Below are 24529 nucleotides of genomic sequence, written 5' to 3' on the forward strand. Positions count from 1 at the left end.
TTTCCTTCTCTTTGCTATGTTATTTTAAAATATTTGCCAGGATGTATTTGAATGATTTAATAGGCAATTGTAGTTGGATTTTTTATTTTTGTGTTTCAGAAGTGTTTGGACAACAGATATATTAATAAAATGGCAGTTTACAAATAGATTTCAGTATTACCTAAATTGTCATGGATTATATAGGGATGCCAGGTGGGAATCAGAATTTAATACTTTGGGTTATCTTTGTAAATGATTTGTGATGTTAATTTTATTTTTTAATTTAAAGCAAACTTTTGAATCAAGAAATCAACATACATGATTTTAAGCCATCTGACTGCTCTTCTGTGACACTTTGTTGCTTTAATATCTTCATTTCACTGATAACATAGCATGATCTTTGATTCAGTAGAAAGGGAATGTTTTATTTAAATGAAGGTGTTTGTAGACATTAATTTCCATTTCTCACTTGTTTTAATAGTTCAGTTGAAAGCTGAAAGTTTACTAGTTTTCTTTAGAAAATGTGCTTCTTAAATCCAAGCAGATTAGATTAGACAATGTTGTCTCGTTTTGCTGTTGTTGGTCTTGCACTCTTCCAGCATGAAAGTGCTTGGAGAAGGTTTAATATACCAGCCGGGTATTTTTCAGTCTTGTTAAATCTTAATTGTCAGTTTCACCGAGATGGTTGAGAAGTTAAGCATGTGAAACATGAAACTAATTTTTTTTTTATATTCATTTTCATTTTGAAAGCAATTGAATGCTTGAGAACTTGACCTACTCTCACTGCAAGGTGGCATAAATGCAATCTTTAAAGTTTAATAGAGGTCTAGTTTGATATGGCCAAAATTATAACACTTAAACAACAACTCATTTTCCTACTTACCACTGAATAATTCATAATTTCTTCTGCTGTTTTTTTTTTAACAAAATCCCAAACAACAAACAGAACAAAATCCCTTTAAAAAGTTTTGTTTTCCTGCAAAGACATGTAAATAACAAAGGAGTTCTCAGGCATTAGGAGATTCTTCAGTTTATACTTGACTGGCTGTGAAATGGATTTAATTTTTAATATGCCCATTAATATTGAGTATGATCTGTGGAAAATTAGGCAATTAAGTAAAATTCATATGGACTGACTGTTTTGAGGTGAGATGTTAATGTTGCATTTGCTCCCATGCTAGATGGAATATTATTTCTTAAAGACCTGGGTCTGTTTCAGTCTCAAGTAGATAGGGAATTAAGCAGCAGGCAAAAAGTAAATATTGCAAAGCTCTTTCATTCACAGCTTACTTTTTCTCTTGTGCTGAATAGGGTCTTCAATATGAGGAAATTTGAATTTTGAATTAAAGTTTAAAATGTGGCATATATATATGTATACTTTAATATTTTCTGAATGTTTAATGTTCCTTTTGCAACTTAGCTAATATAGATATTATATGAAAAATATTTATAAAGAATAATTGGAATAAGCATCCATTCTAAATTCCAGGACTGCTGACCTAGTTTCTTTTTCTTTTAAGGATATTTATTTTCTTTTATTACTATGCACAGATGGAAAAGAGTGGTGGATTTTAGTTGGAGTCGTAGGGTGGGCTTTAAGAGGATGTGGATTCACTTAAGTATAACCTTGTTTCTGTTTCTGAATGTGCCTGTAGTTGAATCAATGCTATTACAGTTCTGAAGAAAAAACTTTGTTTAAGATGGAAGCTAATAATTGAAGTTCTTTTTTCCCCTGAAGGTTAATTGCATTACTTAAGACAAAGCAGGAGTTCCTTGAATAGCTCATGTAGCCTTTTCTCCATGTACGTACACCATCCTCTTTTACTCTTCCTCATAAACCCAAAACCCAAGAGGACATGGTTGCTGCAGATATTAGCTGTTCATAATTTCTAGGGTGTATGAGTATCATCTCTACATGTGTATCAGAAATTACAATGCAGCTTCATCACCAGCCAGAGACAGATCATTCTTTTACTAGTTCTGTATTTAAATAGACGTGAATTTTTCTATCAAATGTATCTAGTTTGGATAAATGAAAAGACCTTGGTTTTCATGTTAAGACACTGTTAACACTGGTCTTTCCAGTCTAACAGATGAAGAGATGAACTGAATCATCCTTTTTTGCATACTTGTGTTTACTGAGCTTCAGAATGGTTGGGAGTAAATAACTATGTGGCAGGAAATTGTTATCAATAGATCAAAGGGTCATTTGATCTATTATGGGAGATTAGAGTGAGAACAAAAGTCCCTATAGATGATATGGAACATGCAGTTATGGGAAACCAGAGGCTCGTTTACTGCAGAAGCAAAATAAGGTTATATCTTCACAAGTTAATTTAAAAAATAATATATAAGTCTGGGTTTTTCTTGCAAGGGTTAATGCCTACAGACTGGCTAGTCACTTTCATTGGTACTTCCAAACTGTTTTCTCTGTGTAAAAAGGGAAGACTAGCAGTCATGAGGAAATTTCAGAATTCTGCACATTTGCTAGCCAAGTGTAAAAGTTGAGTGAACCTGAGAATAGTTTTAGCAGCTCTATTTCAAAATGAGGGAACATTTTGTGACTTTTGTAGATTTATTGATAAATAAATATTGATAAATTATATCTCATTAAATACTAGGCTGAAAAGAATTGACTCATAGAACAGATATTTTGTTTTCTTATGGAAATATTTCATATATTTTCTTTCTTTGATTTACAGAGTATGATGTGCTTAGTTGAATTACATGGTTTTTATGAATTCTAAATAGATTTATTAATTATTTTCACCAGTAATGACTAGTTTATTCTGCTCAGAGAAAATTCTGTGTTTGCTGCTCTTTCCATCCCTGTGGTAGGATGATTCTGCAACAAACCACAGCAGCTCGGAAGTGATAAAATTTCTGAGGAAAAAAAATGCCTAAGTCAATTATCAACCTACATAGCAGTGTTACATTAAAACTACATTGAAATTTTGCATTAGTCAGAAGTGATGCAAATTCTTGAGAAACGGAGAGGGCTCGACTGAAGTATCAAAGTTAGTTGCTACTTAAGCTGATGTTTAAGTGCATCTGGAGGGGAGAATATTCTGGTATACTGTGTTTGGTGAAAGCATGTACATCATCTTTCCATTGCTTTCTTTCATTTAAAAAAGGGCAAGTAGAACTTTTTTATGAAACAGCTTTGCATTTATAAGCATAATGTGGTTTTTTTTTCATGTTCACACACACAGTAATTGTAATACCAGTTAAATTAGCTTCCTAAATTCTGAGTAGCAGAGTTTTCATAAAATGTTAGTTCCAATTCCTTTTTTAGTAGCTTTTGTGCCACACAACAAAACTGCAAAGGGAACACATGTGGAGCTTTAAATATTTTTTTTACCTAAAGTCCTTTATAGATGGGCTATAAAAGCACATTGCACAGCATAATAAATTGTATGGAAAGGGACCAAATGTTTTTCTAGTAGAATCAAATGGATTTTTCCATTTTTTTTCTGCTAGAAAAAGCTGTTCTTTCAATTCCTGTGTCATATGTCAAATTTTAATACTTAAGTAGTAAGGACCATGTCTACTCTGGAAAAATTTCTTGCTGTTTAGAGTCAATAGGCTTAAAAAAAAAAAAAGTTAAAACTAGAAAGATGCCTCAGTTCCACATTTGACCCTGAAGATTTTTATTTATAGGTGGTAGGAAATAAAATGGTCCTTTCCCTTGGTTACAGTAATTTCTAGAGACATATTTTTGTAAAAAACTTCCTTTTCCCAACTGAAAGCTGTATGCATTCACATGCATGTAAATCTCCTCGATGAAATGTGAGTCTCACAGTAAGATGCAGAGAACCAGAGGGCTGGGGGAAAAAAATAACCAACCTCACCTCCTGTTCCATAAAAATAGTTCCTTTGTGGGGTTTGTCTCCCTAAGAAACTTCCTGATACTTGCATGCTCTGTCATGTGTAATTGGATTGTAGCTCGTTATGAATACTGTTTTCTCCTCTTGACAGCATGGGGTAACCTTGGAAATGTTCTCAAGAGCCAGAGCAAGATTTCTGAAGCTGAAAGCGCCTATAGAAATGCCTTGTACTACCGCAGCAACATGGCTGATATGCTTTATAATTTGTAAGTATGTGTGGCTTTCCTGGGGTTGAATTGTCTTTGAAAGCTGTTGTGAAGAGACCTACTGATTTACTTGCTAGAAATGGAGATGATGTTTTTTGTCGCTTTCTAATAGTCATTTCATTAATTGTGCTCCTTAAAGTATGGGGTGGACAGGTTTTTTTCTTGGTCAGCATTATCGTATATTCATGTAATGGGTATGGGCAAAGTAAATGTACAAAACTGTTTGCTCCAAAAAAAGAAAAAAAGCCCCTACACTACACAAAGTACCAATAGATGAGTTGTGAGCTGTAGCCCTCCATCTGTTTGAGACTCAATTAAATTGTGAGGTGTTATTTAGGCTTCTTTTTTAAGTCTGAATAGTACTTGGTGAGCAGAGTGGGTGTAAGCATTTCTAAGCATAGACAAATACCCTTCTGTTAGCTCCAGAGGTCTGAAATGTTAAAACAGCAAATTACTTTTCTCCCGCGACTGACTTCAGAGCAGCATAGGTTACATAAAGTTTAATTACTTGAACCCTGTTGTAGGTGAGTAAGAGGATAAATAACATGAGCATCAAAATAATTATTCATCAGGAGAAAAGATTTCCCATCTCATTAATGTACCAAATCGTGAAGACTGAAGTGAGCACCGTGCCAAAGCTTCACACTGAGGTGGGATGGTGCCGTGTGTCCCTTGGGGAGGGACTGATTCCTGCTGGGCACCCCACTCAGTGCTGCTTGTCCTGCTGCCCTTCCTCCCCTTCCTACCCTGACCCAGCCAGCACAAGCCCTCAGAGCAGGCTCTGCTTCACAACTGGCTGGTCACCTCCACCGGCCATGTTCTCTTGTTTTGTGGTGTGTGTGGAGGACAGGATCCACTGACTGCCATTCCACTGGTAGCCGTTGGAAGATAATATCCTGCATGCAGCAGAAAAGTGTGTCTGTAAGTTAAGCAAAATGTGCAAAAACTGCATTCAGATTGTAAGCCTCTTCAAATCAATCAATCAAAAAATAATGTTCTGCCTGTAAGTCCAGTTTAAAATGAATGCATTTAATATGTGAAAATAATGTTTATCATACTAGTATTTTTTTACTAATTTTTCCCTGTTCAAAAAGGAAGAAGTTGACCATGTCATTAATTTGCCTTGCAGTTAAGCAAATGAATTGATGAAACTCAAAATAATTTCATGATAGAATTTATTTTCCAGAATGATATCTGTATTTCATAATATCTGTGATTTTTTTACTAATAATTTGGTTACACAAATACATATATGTGCAGAATTTCCCTCCCTGTTAGGGAATGAGGAGTATGAAAAACATTTTTAAGAAGAAATTGCTGCTCACATTTAAAAAAATAACTTCTGAACACAGAAAAAGATTGTAGGAAATAAAGTGACAAGATTGATACATGTATATTTCCTATATGCTATTTGTTTTGAAGGTGAAAATTATAACTATTAAATTTTCTGTATGCCTGTACAGTACTTTTGTCTCTTACTGTGTTGTAGAAAGAAGCTGAAGTTAATACCTGGGTAAGAATAGGAAAGGGGGCTGGACGATAAAGACAGGGACATAAAAGAAATCAGACTTCAGTCTTTTCACTGTTCCAGAATAAGCTGCTAGTCTTCCAGTTTTCTATTGATATACAAAATATATGTCTATAAACCTTCATCTCTGTTTTTGAACAGAGAAGTTTTTTAAATTCTGCTGAATTTTTGTGGAAGGATTTTAACTAAAATGCTGGCTGAAATATATAGGGCATAAGAAGTGAAGTTTAATTCTTAGCCTTTCTACTACTACATTGAGTACAATAGAATCCCTTATTTTTTAAACAAGCTTTACAAACCCTTCAATTATTTAACAGTAGTTGAAAAAGCTTGTATAATTTTTTTCTTTTTGTAGGCTTTGTCAGTGTTGGATACTTCAATATCCAGCATGAAAAATAGATGGTAAAGCAAGTGTCCTTTGATAGTACACAAATGAATCAGTGTCCTTTGATAGTACACAAATGAATCAGTCCTCAAGACCTCCTTTCCAAGTTAAACCCATCCTTGGCATGTAGTTCTGTGGGAGCCTTTTACAAAAATCCTCTCTAATGGAAAATGTCTTATATGTGCTTACAAGGAGCCAGTCAGTTTTGCTGTTTCTGGTTTTCAGTATGCACCTTTGGAACTAAAATAATCACTCCATAGAACTCCAGGAAAAAAGTATCTTTATAGTTCTTTAGAAGCACTGGATGTGTTTCATATGTTCATTATTGTTTCTAAGCACCTATGCCTTGGTATTTGATGCAAATTAATTGGCATATGCAGCTCAGTGTTCACTCATAGCAGTAACAAGTCCAAGTGCTCTCTGCTGAAGAACAAATTATTAAGGTTTAACTCACAATTTTAATGGATAGCAATCAAAGAGAGAAGATACCTAAGCAGAAGCTCTTGATATCTTTCCTTCTTTTTCAATAAATTGAAATGTGAGGTTAGCTTAGAAGTTGACTACTAATACATTAACATCCAAAGAATTTAATAGACTAGATGGATGGCTGAATTTAGTGCTGTATTTTCTGTTTTTTGACTTATACCTTATGGCTCTGAGTTACAGCTGCTTTTGCCATGTAAAAAAATTTAATACGTAAACTAATAACTATATAATACATAACTACATAATCTACATTTGAAGGTTTGCCTGATTATGAACCTCTTATATTTGTGTTCTCAAAGCTATGTAGCCCTGGTGATTTCAACTTCATAGGGTAGTAAATCAGCATAAAATGACCTATCTTTCTCTGTTTTTATTTTAACTGAGAAAACCATATATTTTAATACTGAAGTACCAAGGACAGAGCTGTAGAGAAATTATAGATTATTCTTTCAAACAAGGCAATGTTCAGTAGATTAAAAACAAACTATTTTAGTTTGCTTTGATTTTTCGGTCTTTGTTACCTTATGATTGTCAGCTAAAGCTTATGGAGTTTTTTGTATTGTTTCAAATTGCTTGCAGTTAGTGTCTAAAGTAAAATTATTTATCAGTTAAAAGTAGTTTTGCATATATTATTTCACTTGTGTTTAGGCCTGGCTGTGCTTCAAGTATTCTTTTGTCATCCATATTAGTAACCTATGTTACCTTGAGTTTCTCATGTGATTTTAAGGATGTTCTCAATCTGACATATATATTGAATTTTCCTTTAACATTATACTGATTACTTGAAATGTTGTAATTTTGGAGTATAGAGTGCCCTATAAAAGATAAATTTCTAGCAATCAGCTATCCCTTTGCTTCTCCCCTGAAGTATCTCATTTTGCCTGTACTGATACAGGACTGTGTGTATAAGTTTGTTATTCAAATAATTTATTTTCTTTGAATAAGATTGGATTATGAATTTTCATAAACTTTACATAGGAAAACTTAGGGTATCGTATCAATAAATGTGGAATTTTTTAATGTTTAATTTAGAAATTTCAGTTGTTGTTGCAGACTACCTGTCCTTGAAAGTCTAGGATTGCAGTGTTTTACAAGAAAAGTTTAACTCCGTATCCTTAGGTAAAAATCAATATAAGCAAAATTCTTCCTTGCCTGTTGTTGTTGTTAGGCTTTATATGTTGGAAAATGTGTTCCCTGCCTTTTAAGGGTACTGGCATAAAAAACTCCTTATCACAGGCAAAAAACTCTAAAAGCAGGCTGACATACAAACCTGTGCTGAACTGTAGTTGAACCTTTCCCAGACAAAGTTCCTGTAGCAACCACCTAGTCGGAAACAACTCAAGGTTATGGTTCCCCTTCCTTAATAGCCCAGAAATTTTTATCATTCAGGATGTTGAGTTAAAAAGCAAAGAGGATGTGTCATCTGGTGTCTAAGTACTTGATTATTGTTTTTCTCAGCTATGAATGCAAACTGGGTGCAAACCTGTTTGGAATTAATCTCTGGCTTTGCCAGCTAGTTCTCCCTCTGTCAAAGACAACAGCTAAAATTTGTGTCTTCCTGTAACCAAAGATATCTTGATAAAATCTTGCTGTGTTGTCAGATTGGCTCTTGAGGTAGCACCCAGTGGTCACTCAGATGACTGGTGGTTTCCTGCTGTGCAATGTAGGGCCTATATGAAGTGCAGATAGTTTTCAAAGTTATATTGAGAGGTGAAAGTCATTCAGTGACCCAGCTATTCAATTACAAGTCTCAGTATTTGAAATCGTGGGCACTTATAGTCCTTACATAAACTTCCACCATTTTTATAAAATTGGGAAAATAATGGTTTGTGTCTGCCATTCAGTTTCAAAAAAGACCCCTCTTGTAGGAAGTTCTGTCCAGCTCTCTGTCTATATTGACTGCTGGGGCACATGAGAGGGAATGGGCATCTGGTTTGAGGACTGCAGACACAGCACAGCACTGCCCATTGTCCAGAGGAGTGAGAAAGACAGGAGCAGTGCTATTCCTCATCCTCAGAGTGGCTCTCCCTCTGTCAAGGTAATGGGGGTTGTGCAAGTTGATGTTGTCCTGAAAGGGTAGTACTCCCAATCAAACAACTGTGCCAGTAACAACAACAACAAAAAAGGATTATATTTGCAGACCAATTTGCATTGCATTTGGGAAGCTCTGCCCCACATCTGGGAGAACACAGCAGTTTTACTGCACTGTCTGAAAGATTAGAGGTTGTTTTGGGGGTGATTGTTTAGTTTTGTTTTTTGGGGGTTTTTACTACTAGAGTGATAGATTGCTTAGTGAGTTCTGCAAAGGAAATGGCTATTCTCTGTATGTTTAGGTTCTTGCTGATTAAAAAAGTATGTTTTGTGGTTGCATCCATACCTACCTTTCTACCCACTAGTCTTGCAAACGACAGTGAAAGAGTTGCCTTAGGCAAAGCAGATCCACACTTGCTGTGTGACTGGAGACACATCTGTGTGGGAAATAACAGAGGATTTGCTTTCATTCCTTTGTTTGCCAGTGCAGCATTTAGGTAGATCTAGTCTTCTGTAGGTAATCCCACCTGAAATCAATGGGATGAATGTAGCTTGAGGCACGGAAGAACTGCAGTCATGGCAAAGTAATAGCGAACAGGCCCTTAGTTGTTATAAACCAGTAAACAATATTGATTAAACTGTTTCCATGTTGTACCTGGGTTGAAAATGTTATAAATATTTCACTAAGACATGTTTACTTTGACAGCTCCGGTTTTGTGTATTGTACTTGGCCAGTTTATGCCAGTTTTAGTCACTGAGGAGTTTGCTTTGTAAGCAGACCAGCTGACTGGAATAGGACTACCAACAGGAAGAAATTCTTATGAAACTTGTGAAAGACCATAGGCCATTTACTGCAGATTTATATTCTGTGACTGCCTTCTGGTCTCTGAAAACATTTTTGTGCTATTAATATTTCGTGACTTTGGGTCAAAACCAAAGCAGAGGAGGAAGACAGGAAGATTTTTCATTGTTGGTGAAGCAAGATAGGTAAAAGTTGGCAGCTAAAGAATTCAGGAAGGTTGCAAACAGACTCATTTGGGGGGAGGTGTTTTCCTGCATAAACTAAATGAGCAGTTCTGTCTACTGACATGAAATTATGTGCATAATTTCCAGATAGAATGTGCTCCACATTTTTTTTTCTTTTATTTTTCCTCCTATTTGAAAAAACAGGATTCTGAGCCACTTCCTAAGTCACTTGGAGAAGTTTGCTACTCCTGCAAGCAGTCAGCACATATCCTCCACTTCATAAATGATTAGCACTCCATGTAAAAGTACCTGGAAGTAATGCAGGCAAAAAAAAATCCTGTTGTAAAGTTCCAGAATCTTGGTACTTATTATAGTTAGAACTTGTCTCCTAATCAATCCTAAATTAATTCATGAACAGTTTATGACTGTTCTACAGTCCACTGTGTGTCCTATTGTTTAAGTAGCTTTTTCTTTTCCAAATACTTTTATCTTTATGTATTTCACAGAATCAAAGAACGTGTAATATTGGAAGGGGTCACAGTGAATCATCTGGCCCATCCTCCCTGCTCAAGCAGGGTCATCCCAGAGCACATGGCACAGGATTGTGTCCATAAAATTTCTAAATATCTCCAGTGAGGGAGACTCCACAACCTCTCTGAACAATCTGTTCTAGTGCATCATCACACTCACAGTGAAGATCATCTTCCTCACGTTCACTTATTCTTTCACAGTACTTGTCTTACTAAACTATAGAAGCCACATTTTTCCAATTCTCTTAGTGAACTGTCTTTGCACAGAAGTTGCATATTTCATTTAACATCTTCATTTGCCTGCCTTACAACTGGGAAGGTGAGCTGAAGAGACTAAAAAGTTTTGGAAGTATCAACTTGAAGCAGTGTTCCTGCATTTTGGTTTTTTGTGGGGGCATTTTGGTGGTTAGGCTTTTTTATTCAGTTAGTTTGGCATTTTTAGTAACTGTAGAAAGTTAAAGGTGCCAGAGAGACTTTAAGGTCTTCATCCAAGTCTCTCACTGGTACTTACTCTTTTGAATCAAGCATGCATACTTCAGGGATGTCCTTTCCTCTGTTCATCCTTGAGTAAGGAAAAAAGAAGGCTTTATGTCTTTGCAACCACAAAAGTTAGGTACATACTCAACATGTGTCAGTTGCTCTGCTCCACCTCTGGCTTATGTCCAGTGCTTCTCACTGTATTGATGTCTTTGTTGTCATTCTGCTCCTTCTCCTCTTTGCCAACAATCTCTGAGAAGGAGTTACCGTTTTGCATTCAAGCAAAGAAGCGAAAGGCGCGTCAAGGACAGATCTGCTCCTGGCTGTAGTGGATGCTTGCTTGTACAGCCAAGTGTCCTGGCCATGGAGAGGGTGAGATACTGGAATCTGCAGTGCCTGCAAGATGGGAACTCCAGCTCAGGAATGTTCTTCCATTGCATCTAGAGAAGTCAGTTTTTCCCTTAGTTTAACCTCAAACCAGAACTGGACACTCATAAATCTAGTAATGGTTGTACTGCCAGAAGCTACACTGAAAACTAGTGGTCAATCAGGACCAATTTCACAAGAAGAGGCAGTTTCATGCCTTGGTAAGATTGTATTCTTCTCTTTCTTCTCCCAAACTCATAACAAATGCAAATAAAACACTAATTATTAGGTGGAATTTAGCACTCAGTCCTTCACCTGAGCTGCTTGGGTTATATAGACGAGAAAGAGGGGGAGAGAGAGACATGCTGACAGACTGATGGTTAATGGAACAGCTTTTAAGAGAAAAACATGCTTTGGAAGAGAAGTTTAAAAAAAACCCACCTCAAAGTTTCAAGTAATAAATGAAAAGTGTCACTATTAGAACATGTAGTGAATGCAAAAGATTAATTTGTAATAATTTCAAATAAAAGTTCCTTTAATCACAAAACACAAATGTTCACTTTCCAAAGTGATTTGTTTTGGTGAAGTTGACCAACTGTTGTATTACTTCTCTCAATAGGCTACATTATTTATTCCAGAATTAAAATAAGAATGGGATTTCTTAGATAAATTGTTTCAAAATTGTGAGAATGTTTTTGCTTTTTAAAAAATTAAGAAGCAGCCTAAATGTCAGACCATGCACCTCATTTTTTTCTGTTAATTCTTCTGCTATCAGTAACAAACAGGATCAAAATACCATAATCAATCTTCCTTGAAGTAAGTGTATAAAAATTTTTACAAGAAACAAAATTCAACTTCTAGAAAATTCAGAAAATGTTATTTCTGTCCCCATGATTATACCTCTTGCCATTTGCTGTAAGTTCTGTTAATATTAAAAATTATTTGCTACCTAATCTGAAGTTAATTGGGAAACGGTTTCAAAGTGAGGTCATGTGATACTGATAGGACATTATAGAAGAAAAAGAGGATATATTTCTCAATTCTGTTAAATCCTAACCCAGTGACAAGAAACAAACAATATAGATGGTGAGTACTTAAGCTAATTGCCCTTCTCTTTTTATCCCTTAAAGTTTACTGGTTTAATTTAAAAAGTTTTACTGCCATGACAAAGGGAAATAAAATCTCTGATTTGAGACTGGTGATAAAATAATTCCAAGCTCTTTGCAGTTCAAAAACCTATCAGCAGATAAAAATATAGAGGAAGAAAAGAAAATTGCTTTAGGTTAGGGAAGCTACAAATAAATATGGTGCCACTTCCACCTTAGAGGAAGAGCTGTGTTTTCCTGGATATTTTGAGTTATATGACAAGAGATGTTTACTCCTGGATACTGAGGTCTGAGTCTCCATTCTGAAATGACTAATTCTTAAGGATTTTTAAATCATTCTGGTTTTAATGTATTTGTACATGCTCTTTTTCAGTCTTCTGAAACTTTGGAAAATTGTAATGCTTTGGGCCTTCATACAGTGTACATTTATGTCAATGGTGTCTAGACCACTTCTCAGAAATTTGTGGGTAGCTGGTATAAATCATAATTCACAAGGATGTTTGTCTTTAAAGCTAAATTAAAGCCTATCTATTATGAAACTGGAAATATTCAGTATAATTTTTAATACTTCTTCAGTTAGTAAATTTGTTCAGAGTATAAAGAATACAGGAAAAAACTGAACTGTTGCAGATGCTAAATAATCTAGTGAAATTGCTCAACAAGGGGAGCCCTTACCGTAGCACATGAAGGGCTGGGTGCTTAACTTTATCATGCATTTGAAAAAGACCTGCTTATTTCAGGTCAAGACAGGATGCCTGGCTAATCATTAATGACTTTCAAATACCTCCATCATATTCTATCCACTTTAAAAAGTCTTGCAGGCTAATATTTTCTCAACTGAGTAATTGAATCTCCTGGTTTCCAAAAAAGCCAGAACTATTCTGTTAAACATCTGCTTTGTTAAAGCCATATGGATACACCTGATGTCTATGAATTCATCTTTATACATGGAATAATTCTCACACAGAACTGGTAGTGAGTGCTTATGTCTCTGAAATACCAGTAAGCATATTTTACTTTGTTACCCACATTTTGTTTTCAGTATTTGTTTTCAAGTTACTCTTTGTAGTAACCTCATGCCTCACTCTCTCTTTTTTTTTTTTTTTTTTTTTTCCCCTTATGCAGAGGATTGCTACTTCAGGAAAACAGCAGGTTTTCAGAGGCATTGCATTACTATAAACTGGCAATTGGTAGCAGACCCACACTAGCTTGTAAGTATTTTGACTATACAAGCTTGTATAATATTGACTATAGCTCATAGAAAATTTTCCTACTCTTTAATAACACTTACTTTTTTTTTTCAGAAGCTTTTAAGTCAGAAAGAAAAGGTGAAACTGTGCCCTTGATAGCAAGTGTTTATTAGTAAACAACTATATTTGATGTGGTACAAGTAAGAAGCAGATATATTAACACCCAGCAGCACTACTAGAACTTAAAATGTTTCTCATCTGGGGTGTTGAGTCAGAGATACTACTGCCCAAGTTTTCAGTCTCCTGTTTTCTGTTTCTTACAGCCAGTCCCTGATATTTATATGAGGGAATAATAGAAATATTTTTTCTTTCTTGCCTGGGAAAAATGGAGAATAATCATTCAGATGTGCCCAGTAATAGGTTCCAAAATGAAGTGGTGCTATTTGAGATGGCTGAGAATTTTGTACCTTCAGTATTAATCTTCTCTGTATGTATATATGTTTTTCTGTGGATGTATATTTTCTGTAACACTTCAAACAGTGGTGCTATGTGCTTTATAGAGTCCTTAAAAGAGGAACGAAATGGAACACTCTGCCTAACCAGTGATTCCTTCCCTCCTTTATAGTCACCTTCTTTCCTTGACTCTGAGCTTCTACCTTTGATATGTTCACATATGTTACATGTTCACACTCACACCAATGAGTGCTCTGTGTTATTCAAAAACCAAATTAGATAACCACGGGATCTCTGCCCGATACTGCCTAGAATTGAAACAGTAGATAAAGCATAATAGAACTCCCTTCAAATATAGCATTTTTTTCCCTCTTCACAGCTGCCTATTTAAATACTGGTATCATCCTGATGAACCAAGGGAAGACAGAGGAAGCAAGGAGGACTTTTGTGAAGTGTTCAGAGATCCCTGATGAAAATCTGAAAGATCCTCATGCTCACAAAAGCTCTGTTACCAGCTGTCTTTATAACTTAGGAAAACTTTTTCATGAACAAGGACACTATGAGGTAAGACTCCATATTTGTATATAATATATTTATAAAACTTTCATATACAAATAATGCATACTGCTTCCACCCAGACTTTCAAAAATATATCACATTCATGAACTGATTGAATTTCACCAGATCAAGATTAGCATTCTTTACAGAGGATATTTGTTCTCTACAGCCACTGGTGTAATGCTATTAATTAGCAGTGTCATGTTCTCACATCAGAGTCAACATTAGCAGTGGTCATATCTGATATGTGTTAGTTCATTGGTTTTGGCTTTGTACCCATAGCTGGTATGCAAGGATAAAGCCTGATTTAAACCTGATTAAAGGCCAGTTGACCTAAAGTGTAAAGGAATTATAATTTAAAACACAGTAAGTCCATCTTTAGCTGGAAAAGTGCAATTATGCTTGCATTTAGGCCTCTAAAAATAAGACCCTGTTGAAATAATTTAAAACTTCGGTGATTAAAAATATCCCACTGTGTGTTGTTTCCAGATAACTTGACCTCAGTGCTAAAGTGGTTGGATATTTTTAATGTAACAATAAACTGCACCCAAGCCATCCCATCTCATTTACACATGAAACTGTGACTGTTGTGATTCCTCTCCATTTTCCCTGATGAACTTAACTGAAACTGGACATTCACTAGAGGTTTGACCTTTAGCAGTATTTGAAAGAAATTAATTCTCTCTTGACATTGTCAGGCATACTTCAGAACAGGAGTTGTGAATGGTTTTGATCCATGTAAAGTGTTCCTGACCATGACAGTTATGTCAGCTGTTTAAGATCAGGCATGCAGAAGCTGGACAGATTCCCTGTCATCTGTCTGCTGCATCCAGCTCTGTCAGATGGAGTTACTAATTGGTTAAAATACAGACAGCTAATGCATCTGTGAAGAGAAGAGAAGAGAAGAGAAGAGAAAAGCCAGCGTCCAAAGTGGGGAATGGATGGTAATTCATGGCACAGCATATTTGCAAAGGGATTCCAGTTTTGGGTTTCTTGACTTCATAGCGCATCTCATCCTTTCTGTGGAGCAGGCTTGAGTTGTGAGGATTATGCTTTGTTATTATTTGGCAGTAAACAATGATTTCTTTATTTTTAGGTCACTTAGTGTAGTTAATCATTAGAATGTCCTTTGTCTGCAAATCAATAATGCTCCATATTCTTTCACACCCTATTGAATTTTATGTTTAGAAACTCATCAGTCATTAAGAGGTATAAAAAAATGTCCTTCTTACTTTTGCCTGGAAAAAAGTTGCAATATTGGAACTAACTTGATCTCTTGTCTATAAGCCTCACTGAATTTGTAAGTCACGTAAAAAACGGAAAAATTTTGTACTTCCTGTGGCATTTTTGATGCTGATGTGTTTTCTCTATCCCTGCACCTTTCGCTTCTGGAAGGAAGATTGATTTTACTTTATATGTGAAAGGATGCTTTTTAATTTGGTGTTTTCCCACCTGTGTGTTTCTTTTCAGGAGGCCCTTACAGTTTACAAAGAAGCAATACAGAAAATGCCAAGGCAGTTTGCACCACAGAGCCTATATAACATGATGGGTAAGTGCATTGTTAGTGCTTCAGAATGATATTTGAGGAGTTAGGGTGAAACAAAAGACTTTATCCAGGCAACTGGTGCTCAAATTAATGAGCTAATAAAACCCAAAAATAATTACCTTCAGTACAAGCTAAACTAGGTTTAGAGCTTAAATGCCAGCAACTGCAGTGCTGGATAAGGTTCAATAAATGATGAGACTGTTAGATACTGGATGCCCTTAGGACTGTCAGTGTAGCAGTTGTACATTTAGAATGCATGGCTTAGTGTTTTTCTTGGTCTCCAGAATCTCTCATACACTACTTTGGAGACCCACGGCAATACTTGTACTTTTTTTTAGGTTGTGCCAAAAACTTATTTCCAGCTGATATACTGTAGTTTAGATGCCTAGAATAAGAGAATTCTTCTTATTTTTCTTCCAGGACCAGCTATCTGTCCTCCAAAATTTTAGAAGTCCTTTGAGTACTGCAAAAAAATGTCAATTTATCTGTGAGGTGTTTCTTGTTTAATCTCAGTTTCTCATATTCTTCAACACATTTTTATATGGGATACATTAAACAGATAAAAGAAAGAAGAAATTATGAATTATTACTTATAGTACTCAGATCTGAAAACAAGAGGGCTGGTTCTTATTGTTCCAGAGATGCTTGTAAGTGGAATTCTCTCTCAAAGCTCATGTGTTTCTGCTAAGCACCCTCAGTGTTTGGCCCAGTACTCTCTTATTTGGGATAGAGAGCAATGTCAGCAACTTTACTTTGAAGTAGTTCAAAGTGGAACAATTAAAAATATCTGTGGAAACAATTAGGATTCACAGGAAGCATATGGGGCTTTGTGTGATTGCCCCCATCAATGCCTCGTATACAAGGGAATGTATTGGTTGATACCAATTGCTTTTACACAGTTGTTGACTACTTATTCAGGAAAGGCATCTTTGATTAGTACCTTACAATTATTGGGGCACAGAAAAAAGTAAAATTGTAGTTGTAACTGATGCTGTATGTTTGAAAAATGTAAATGCTAGATTAAGTAGTTCTCTGGCCACAGTGAGAAAGTATCTAATGTCAGTGTAAACACTTCCTTAGCAGTTCACACAGTTCAATGGAGAGTTCCTTCTCCCTGAACACTAAACTTTACCAGATTGGTGCCAATGGCTAAAATCCATAAGTTGCACAAGTTGATTATTACATATACTTTTGTTCATTGTCAGTCTTAATGAAATTATTGTTTTGTCAGTTTTATTTATCAGTATTTGCTGATCAATTTGGTGGTGGTATCAACAGTCACCTCTGTGTGAATTAAACCTCTGCGTATTTTTGGTGTCCTATACTGACTGCTGAAATACTGCAGTGCTTCAGTGAATTCTCTGAAGTTTGACTGCCCTCTTAAGTGTAGATATGTTTTTCATAATTCTGATAAAAGTGTTCCTCGGAATACAAAATTGGAAAACATAAACCAGTGCTGTTTCTAGCATGTAATGCTTGTCCCATTGCTAAGCAGGCTTATGCTACCCTTTTTCTTTACCAATGAATAGATGCTGCCTTTATAGACCACTATGACCTATAAGTTTCTCCAGATTTTTCCTTTTTTTTGGTTGCTTTTTTAGGTTCAGGAGGCCATTCTCAATTCCTTTGTAAGCACAGTCTGTGATGTCCAAGTTCACTCTGTTCTGGGGTTTGCATTTTTTTAACTCACAAAACCACAAAGACTAGTTCAGTCCTTTGCCCGGGCTTGGCTCCTGCTATACTTCCTCCCTTCTCTCCCTAGCTGACACTCTGGCTTCTGCTTCCTTTAAGCTGCTGCCAGCCCTTCATGGATGCCCTGGTGGTATAACAGGACATGGTCAACTGAGTGTACTGTAGCTCCTTGTGGAGCTCTGAGAATTTCAACTTAGCATTAACATAGCTTATATTTGTATTTTGGTTGCTGTTGTGTTGGCAGCTTTTGCAGGGAAAACAGAACTTGCTTCACAGTGGTTGCTGAAGTGTTGCTTGTAGGTTATGCTGCAGAGACAATCCTAGAGGCTGCACAAAGTTGGGTAGTGACTTGAATAGAAGCAGTGCAGCTATATTAACAGGACTCAGGCTAATTTGTTCAAAGCTGTCCTGGATGTGTCTACATAAACCCACATGGATGCATTTAGCCTCTCCTACCTGAGATGACAAGACAGAGCTGGGTAGTTAGGCTTCTTTATAGTGTGGAAAGAAAACTGTTCCTCTGGGGAGTAATTAAGCCCTTCTGATTTAGACATCCATTTAAGATTATATACGTAATCCCTGCAAGCATACTTGTCCTCTAAAAAGAGCTGAGATGACTGACTTAGACTTAGTAGCTTGATTTGGGTGAGATAAATCCTAGATACCTTTTCAGTCATCTCTTTGCTTTGTGTGTGACAGGAGAACAAGGCAACTGCATCCATTATCAGGAGTGCATCCGCTTTGCAGCTCATATGGTGTCACTGAGTATCAGAGGGCTGCCTGGAGTGTTTATTTCTGTTTCCATGTTCAAGACAAAATTATAAACACATTCCCTATAACACTTTCTTTGATAAACAGCATTACATAAACTTGTCTGCCCACTTCTTGCCTTTAAAAGGGAGACTAGAGGAACTGAAATAGGCCAGTCCTGTCTTGTGTGCTTGCAACTGCATAAACCTGACTGAGCTGTCCCCACTCCTTGTATGCTTATTGCTGGGGAGAAAGGGGGAAAAACTGGGGAGCACTCCCCATCTGCTTGGGAAGCAGCAGAAGGAAGTTTTCTTCCCCATCTCCTTAAATGTGGAAAAAGTCTTCACAGTTTATCATGAAATCCAGGAACAGTCACAGTTTGAGCATTATTTGCTATGGTTGTTACTGTGATGATGACTGTATTCCCAGTCTCTGGCAATCTCTTTGCTTGGTTGAGTGGCACACATATTGCTGCATATTAGCATGTCATATCAGGAAACAGTGCTTCCTCTAATTTTTAATAAGTACTCATTCATATAATTGAAGATTTTTGGGAAGGTTTTTTTTTTTTCTCCTGTATGATGTACATGACCTACTTGAAAGAGAATAAACAGGAGATGAGCTGTTTAAACTGAATCAGGTTTGAACTCCAGCACTCTGAGTGCAGTAGCATTAACACTCCAGCAGTGCTAAGCCTTGGCACCACCTGTTTTCCCTGTTTGTGTTACACTTCTTTTCCTGTGCTTGCTTCTATTGGCCTTTTGCTCTGACAGGCCCAGTGACTCATTCCTCTGGTGTGTCAGGCTGCTTGACAGACTCTCATCCTTTAAAACACTCTGTAACTTGCCTCTTAATGGGAAAAAGAAGTATTGGGGCTCAAGAAGCAGGCAACCATTTGACTTTGCATTTTTTTCATGGTACAAAAGACAGGGCTGTAATACCAGCATCAGATGTTCTAAGTTGTGCATATGAAAAAGTTGCAGGGAAGATTTTGGTCTCCTGTTGCTGTGATTTATTTTGCCAGGTGTGCAACAACTCAGCTAAGGAAACCATATGTTTCTCTGGCTTTGTACCAAGAAACAAAACCTTTTCATTTTTTTTTTACCTTAGGAGAACCCAAAACAACTAAAAATTGAAACTTTAAAACTAGAATCAAAATAATTATTCAACAAGCTGTATAAGGTTGGCTTGGTATTTATTTTCTGTATACCATATTGCTTTGATGTAAATTAAAAAGTACATGCTCAGGTTACACAGATTAATTTGCTTGGCATGGCAGCCTGCACTACAAAGGCCGGAGTCCAGCTCAGCTGTATTAAATAGGTAATATATTTGTTTAAAGTTTCAATTAAAGCCTGAGGTCAAAGTCCCTGTGGGATCTTGAACACTTTAATGCCAATATTAGGATTGCTTAAGGATCAGCCTCTGCTCTAGATGTCTTTTGCGTTTCTTGAAATCTGATATTGTACAGTTGATTGTATTACATTGCTTTTAAAACCACACTAACCCACCTGCTGCAGTAATTCATACTCCTGACAGTTAAGTGGTGTGAAGTGGACCATGGAGGCTTTATTTTAATACCAAACAGTTACAAGAAAGGTGATGGGGTGGCATTGTTCAGGTTTAGATTGGCAAGATACTGTCATAAAGGCAAATATCTTGGTGGTACTTCATCTGCCCTTGCTAACTAACATCTCAATGACTATTTTCAAATGCGCTTCAGGTAAAGCCTTACAATTTTTTTTTTTTTTAATGCAAGTCACAAAAAAGCTAACATTGCAGGAGTGCATACAGTTCATGATGCACAAAGTTTAAATTTCTCCTTGCAAGTCTGCTGGATTGCACATGGACAGAAAACAAATCATACAGAAATGTACAGTCCAGAAAAGGGGAGCCAGATTTTACATCTGGTGCAGAGTTTTGTATCATAAGTACAAAGGCTTAGCATGCAGAGAGACTTTCTGTGTTGATGATTATAACATAACTATCACTTTACTTGATTATGCTTTTGGGTGGATGTGGCTGTTTCTACAAACCTGTTAATATTGTTAAGGCTCCTGTCCCATTTACCCCTTGCTCCCATTAGATGCTTTCTTATTGAATTATTTTGAAATAGCATTTAGAACTCCAGGAAACCCTTTGGTATAGTTTTACTGTGTAACACTTAATTTATAAGATCCAAAGATGATTAAGCTGTGAAATACATACCCCACATCATAACTTATGCAGAGTATGGTACCTGCATTTATCTAAGCTTTAGTCATCAGTGTGCTTCCTATGCATCTCATGAAGTTTTACTAGTAATTTCTTACTAAGTGTACATTACAAGTCTTTTTTTTTTCCTTTTAAAACTAGCTTGGATGGAAAAAGGATTTTTTTTTCTTCCATATGTACATTTTATTACATATTCCATGGAAAGAAAAATGGTGACCTCTCCAATGGTGATGGGAATAAAATGCTAGGCTTCCTTCTCTCCCCCTTCCCACCCTCATTCTGATACTTTAGCCCTTCCCCCTCTGAGACTTTGCAGACTGTGGTAGTTTATATCTGGTGTCCAAAGCTAAGTAGCTAAGTGCTGCATCCAGCTGGCAGCTAGTCCCTGGTGATATTCTGCAGGGCTTAGTATTAGGGCCAGTCCTGTTTAATGTCTTTACTGATGATCCGGATGAGGGGATTGAGTGCACCCCCAGTAGGTTCACAGATGACACAAAGTTGGGTTGGGAATATTGATCAGCTGCAGAGCAGTAAGGCTTTGCAGAGGGACCTGAATAGGCTGGATTGATGATGGCTCAAGGCCATTTGTATGAGATTCAATAAGGTGAATTGTTGGGTCCTGTTCTTGGGTCACAACAACCACAGCCAGGGACGTAGAATGGCTGGAAAGCAGCCCCAAGAAAAGGGACCTGGGAGCGTTGGTCACCAGCAGCTGCATGTGAGCCAGTGTGTGCCCAGGCATGCTGGCTTGTATCAGAAATATTATTGACTCTCTGTTCTCTGCACTGGTGAGGCCACACCTTGAATCCTCTGTCCAGTTCTGGGCCCATCACTGGAAGGAAGCATTGAGGTGCTGGAGAATGTCCAGAGAAGGGCAGTGGAGCTGATGAACCGTCTGGAGCACAAGTGGTGCAAGAATGGGCATATCTAGCCTGGAGAAGAGTCAGGAGAGACCTTACTGCTCTCTTCAGCTCCCTGTTGTAGGCAGCTGGGGATGTGTCTCTTCCGCCAGGCAACCAGCAATACAAACAAGAGTAAACAAGAACGAGCTGTACCAGGGGAGGCTGGACATCAGGAAGAATTTATTCACCAAAAAGGTTGTCAGGAATTGGAATGGGCTACCCAGGAAGTGGTGGAGTCACCATCCTTGGAATTGTTCAAGAAGTGACTGGATGTGACACTTGGTGCAATGATTTAGTTGACATAATGTTCAGTCAAAGATTGGACTTGGATGATTGATGTCTTTCTCAACCTAAATGGCTCTGTGATTCTATGATTCTGAGTAGGAATCTTAAAGCTAATTGCAGTGTCTCCTGTTTTTTTGACTTTGCTTTGAGGGAATCAAGCTAGATTTGAAGGTTCCAGCAGTGGATTGCTGGAGGTGGTAATTGATTCAATGTTTGGGGGCATGTTTGGTTTTTTTGTTTCCCCAGGTTCCCAGATTTTCCTAGTTTTAGCTCTTTGGACTATTGATGTATATTTTAATGTGACATGCTTGAGTTTTCTCAGGTGGTAGTCTGAAAAATGGGATTCTAAGGATGAAGTGCTTTTTTATTTTAAACAGGCAGGGTCTTATATGAAAATAACTAGAATCATAACATTTGCAGACCAAAAAAATATAGTCCAATACTGAAAATGGACTACAGATATCTCAGGCATGAGTCTAATGGAAAGTGCTTCTATTAATAGAGTTTTAAGGAACCTATACTGGCATGAAAATGAAATTACCTATCTTGTATGAGCTCCATGCCTGTATTTTTATCAGTATACTTCTTTCACTGGAAGCCTTGGTATAGCAGGAAACAGTTGTGCAATAACCATGCTGTTCCACACTGCAACTGATGTTATTTTGTCCTTAATTTATATCTGCTTTCTACTATAGGTGTTTTCCTTCAAAAGCAGCTTAGTGGACTAATTAAATTAGATAAGGCTTTGCTTCAGCTAATTAAGGCCTATAAGAATTTGTTCAGACAAAGTAAATGTGGATTGACTCCCATCCATCAAAAACCCTGATAAAATACAATACATTCCTTGAAATGTTAAAGGAGATTATTCTGTAAAGGGAAAAAAAATTGAGCCACGATATGCTTGGTCTGTGCAGAACTTGATACTCACTATATTCACGTGTTTCAGCTGTTTCAGGGAAGATGTGCCTGCACTGCATATTTATAATCAAAACTGTTAATCTGTTGCAGTAGATCTTATACATCAGTATAGTATAACATCAAACTGTGCTTCCAGATTTATTATGTTATTTTATGCACTGGTACCAAAGGGAAGAAAGAGGGAAGTCGTAAATCTAGAGGGGTGCATTTTTATGGTAAGCACATCTGCAGCCTTAATTTGCACAAGAAAGCTGCATGGTTGCATTATCAAAGGCACAAACTCCTTGTGGTATTGTGACACACAGGGACACAGACCTCTCCATCATTGTCCAATTTTTTATACTCCCAATTAAAAGAAATTATGGAAAAATTAAATTTAAATCCTGATGGAACATATATGTTAGAGATTTTTATTTTCAAAGGGCATCTCCATCTTCCGTTGTGTTTTGATATGTGGTGTCTTGTCCATGTCAAATTTTATGTTTTCTATGTTACAGTTTTACTACCCTGAAATTGGAGGGGCAGATAATTGGCATATATAAGGATGATGCAAGGCAGATTTACCCTACATTATCTCCTTTATGGAGATAATTTTTCAGTTGCCTTTTCAGCAATCTCTTTTGGGGTCCTAAAAGGAGGATCACTGGAGGGACATTTCTTTTTAATCTGAAAGTATGGATACCTTACATCTGTGGAAGTACAGTGCTTTTACATCCACAGTTCTATTGAACTTTCTGATTAGTAAATCTGGCATGCTCCCCACCCAGGATATGACCTTGGTATAACTAATTGCATCTGAAACAGAAAAATCATGAAATAAACAGATGAGATGTTAAGCTAGAACCTAATTCATGTGAATGCTACCTAATTTTGCTTTTCAACAATATGTGGTATGTATTGGAAAATCTTGTGTCCTTTATTAAAATTTATTTTTCTTGCAAACACATTCCACTTAATTATCAAGTAAAATATTAGCCTTTTGGGAAAATGGCTGCTAGCAAGCTAATATTTTATTAGCATTATTATTTAATATAAATATTTAATGTTTATTACGATTGTTATGGGGTTTTAGTTATTATTAATTATATGTTAATTATTGTTAAGGCTATGTTAATCAAATATATTTAATTATAATTAATATCGTGGCTTGATTTTAGTGGTGAGTTTTTTGGCTAGTTTATTATTTTTGTAGAATTTTGTTTAATTTTATGTTGAAGGATTATTCTTAAATTCCAAAGATTCTGAGGAAATATGGGAAAATACTGTTGGTGAATGGTAGTTTTGGAGGTAGTCTTTGTGGCAAATAAAATCCACTTGAGTATAGGGATTTTAATTTTGTTGGTGAAAATCTAGCTAAAAGGTATCCCGTTTCTGATCTCTTTGAAAGTATTAATACAAATGTTAATGAACTTAGTATGCATTTGTTTAAATGGTGTTTCAGTTGCATATTAATGTTTTTCTTGCACTACATTAGTAAGTGAGAATTACAGTTTAATAATATATGAGCACTCTAGTAGAATAAGACAAGAAATGGGTTCATAAAACTCAGAAAATATGAACTGAACGAACCCCTGTGAAGCTGGAAACAGTTTTGAAGTACTGATTGGTGCTGTTTTACTCCAGTTGTCTATTGAATTTATGGCCACCACTCATTGTGCAGGCAATGCTGCACATGTCTCTGTGTTTGCACAGATTAGGGACTGGAAATAACTGACCATTTATAGCTTAAGGTTTTCACTGCCATGGATTTCTTTCTCTGTGGTTGTTGCCTCTGTTGAACTTCACAGATCTGACAAGTTTTATTTATAAAGTGTCTGTGTGTGATCTTTCAGACTTTTAGCATGAGGTTTGAAAGATTTTGCAAAAGAAGTAATTGTAAAGTAAATATTAAAATCTGCTAATGCATTTTTTTCATATTTTCTGCCAATGGACACTCTTATCTTTCTAATGCCTAAATCATTTGTGTTGCAAGTTTATAAGAATGCATGATTGTAAATGGCAAATATAATTTTTCTTATTTTAATCTCAGGCAGGCAAATACATCCTGAATTACAGCAATCAATCCATACATGTT

General features: G+C 36.5%; 1 protein-coding gene across 1 annotated transcript in view; it reads left to right on the forward strand.

Moving 5' to 3' along the window:
- Positions 1–24529, forward strand: part of TMTC2 (transmembrane O-mannosyltransferase targeting cadherins 2) — a 231576-nt gene that overhangs the window by 148565 nt on the left and 58482 nt on the right. Inside the window, exons 4-7 of the mRNA XM_084206089.1 lie at positions 3958–4072; positions 13073–13158; positions 13970–14154; positions 15619–15697. Of these exons, the coding sequence (XP_084062215.1) occupies positions 3958–4072; positions 13073–13158; positions 13970–14154; positions 15619–15697 (465 nt within the window). The remainder of the gene's footprint in view (positions 1–3957; positions 4073–13072; positions 13159–13969; positions 14155–15618; positions 15698–24529) is intronic.

The sequence above is a fragment of the Fringilla coelebs genome, assembly GCF_963513975.1.
Source record: "Fringilla coelebs genome assembly, chromosome: 5".
Taxonomy (NCBI): Eukaryota; Metazoa; Chordata; class Aves; order Passeriformes; family Fringillidae; genus Fringilla; species Fringilla coelebs.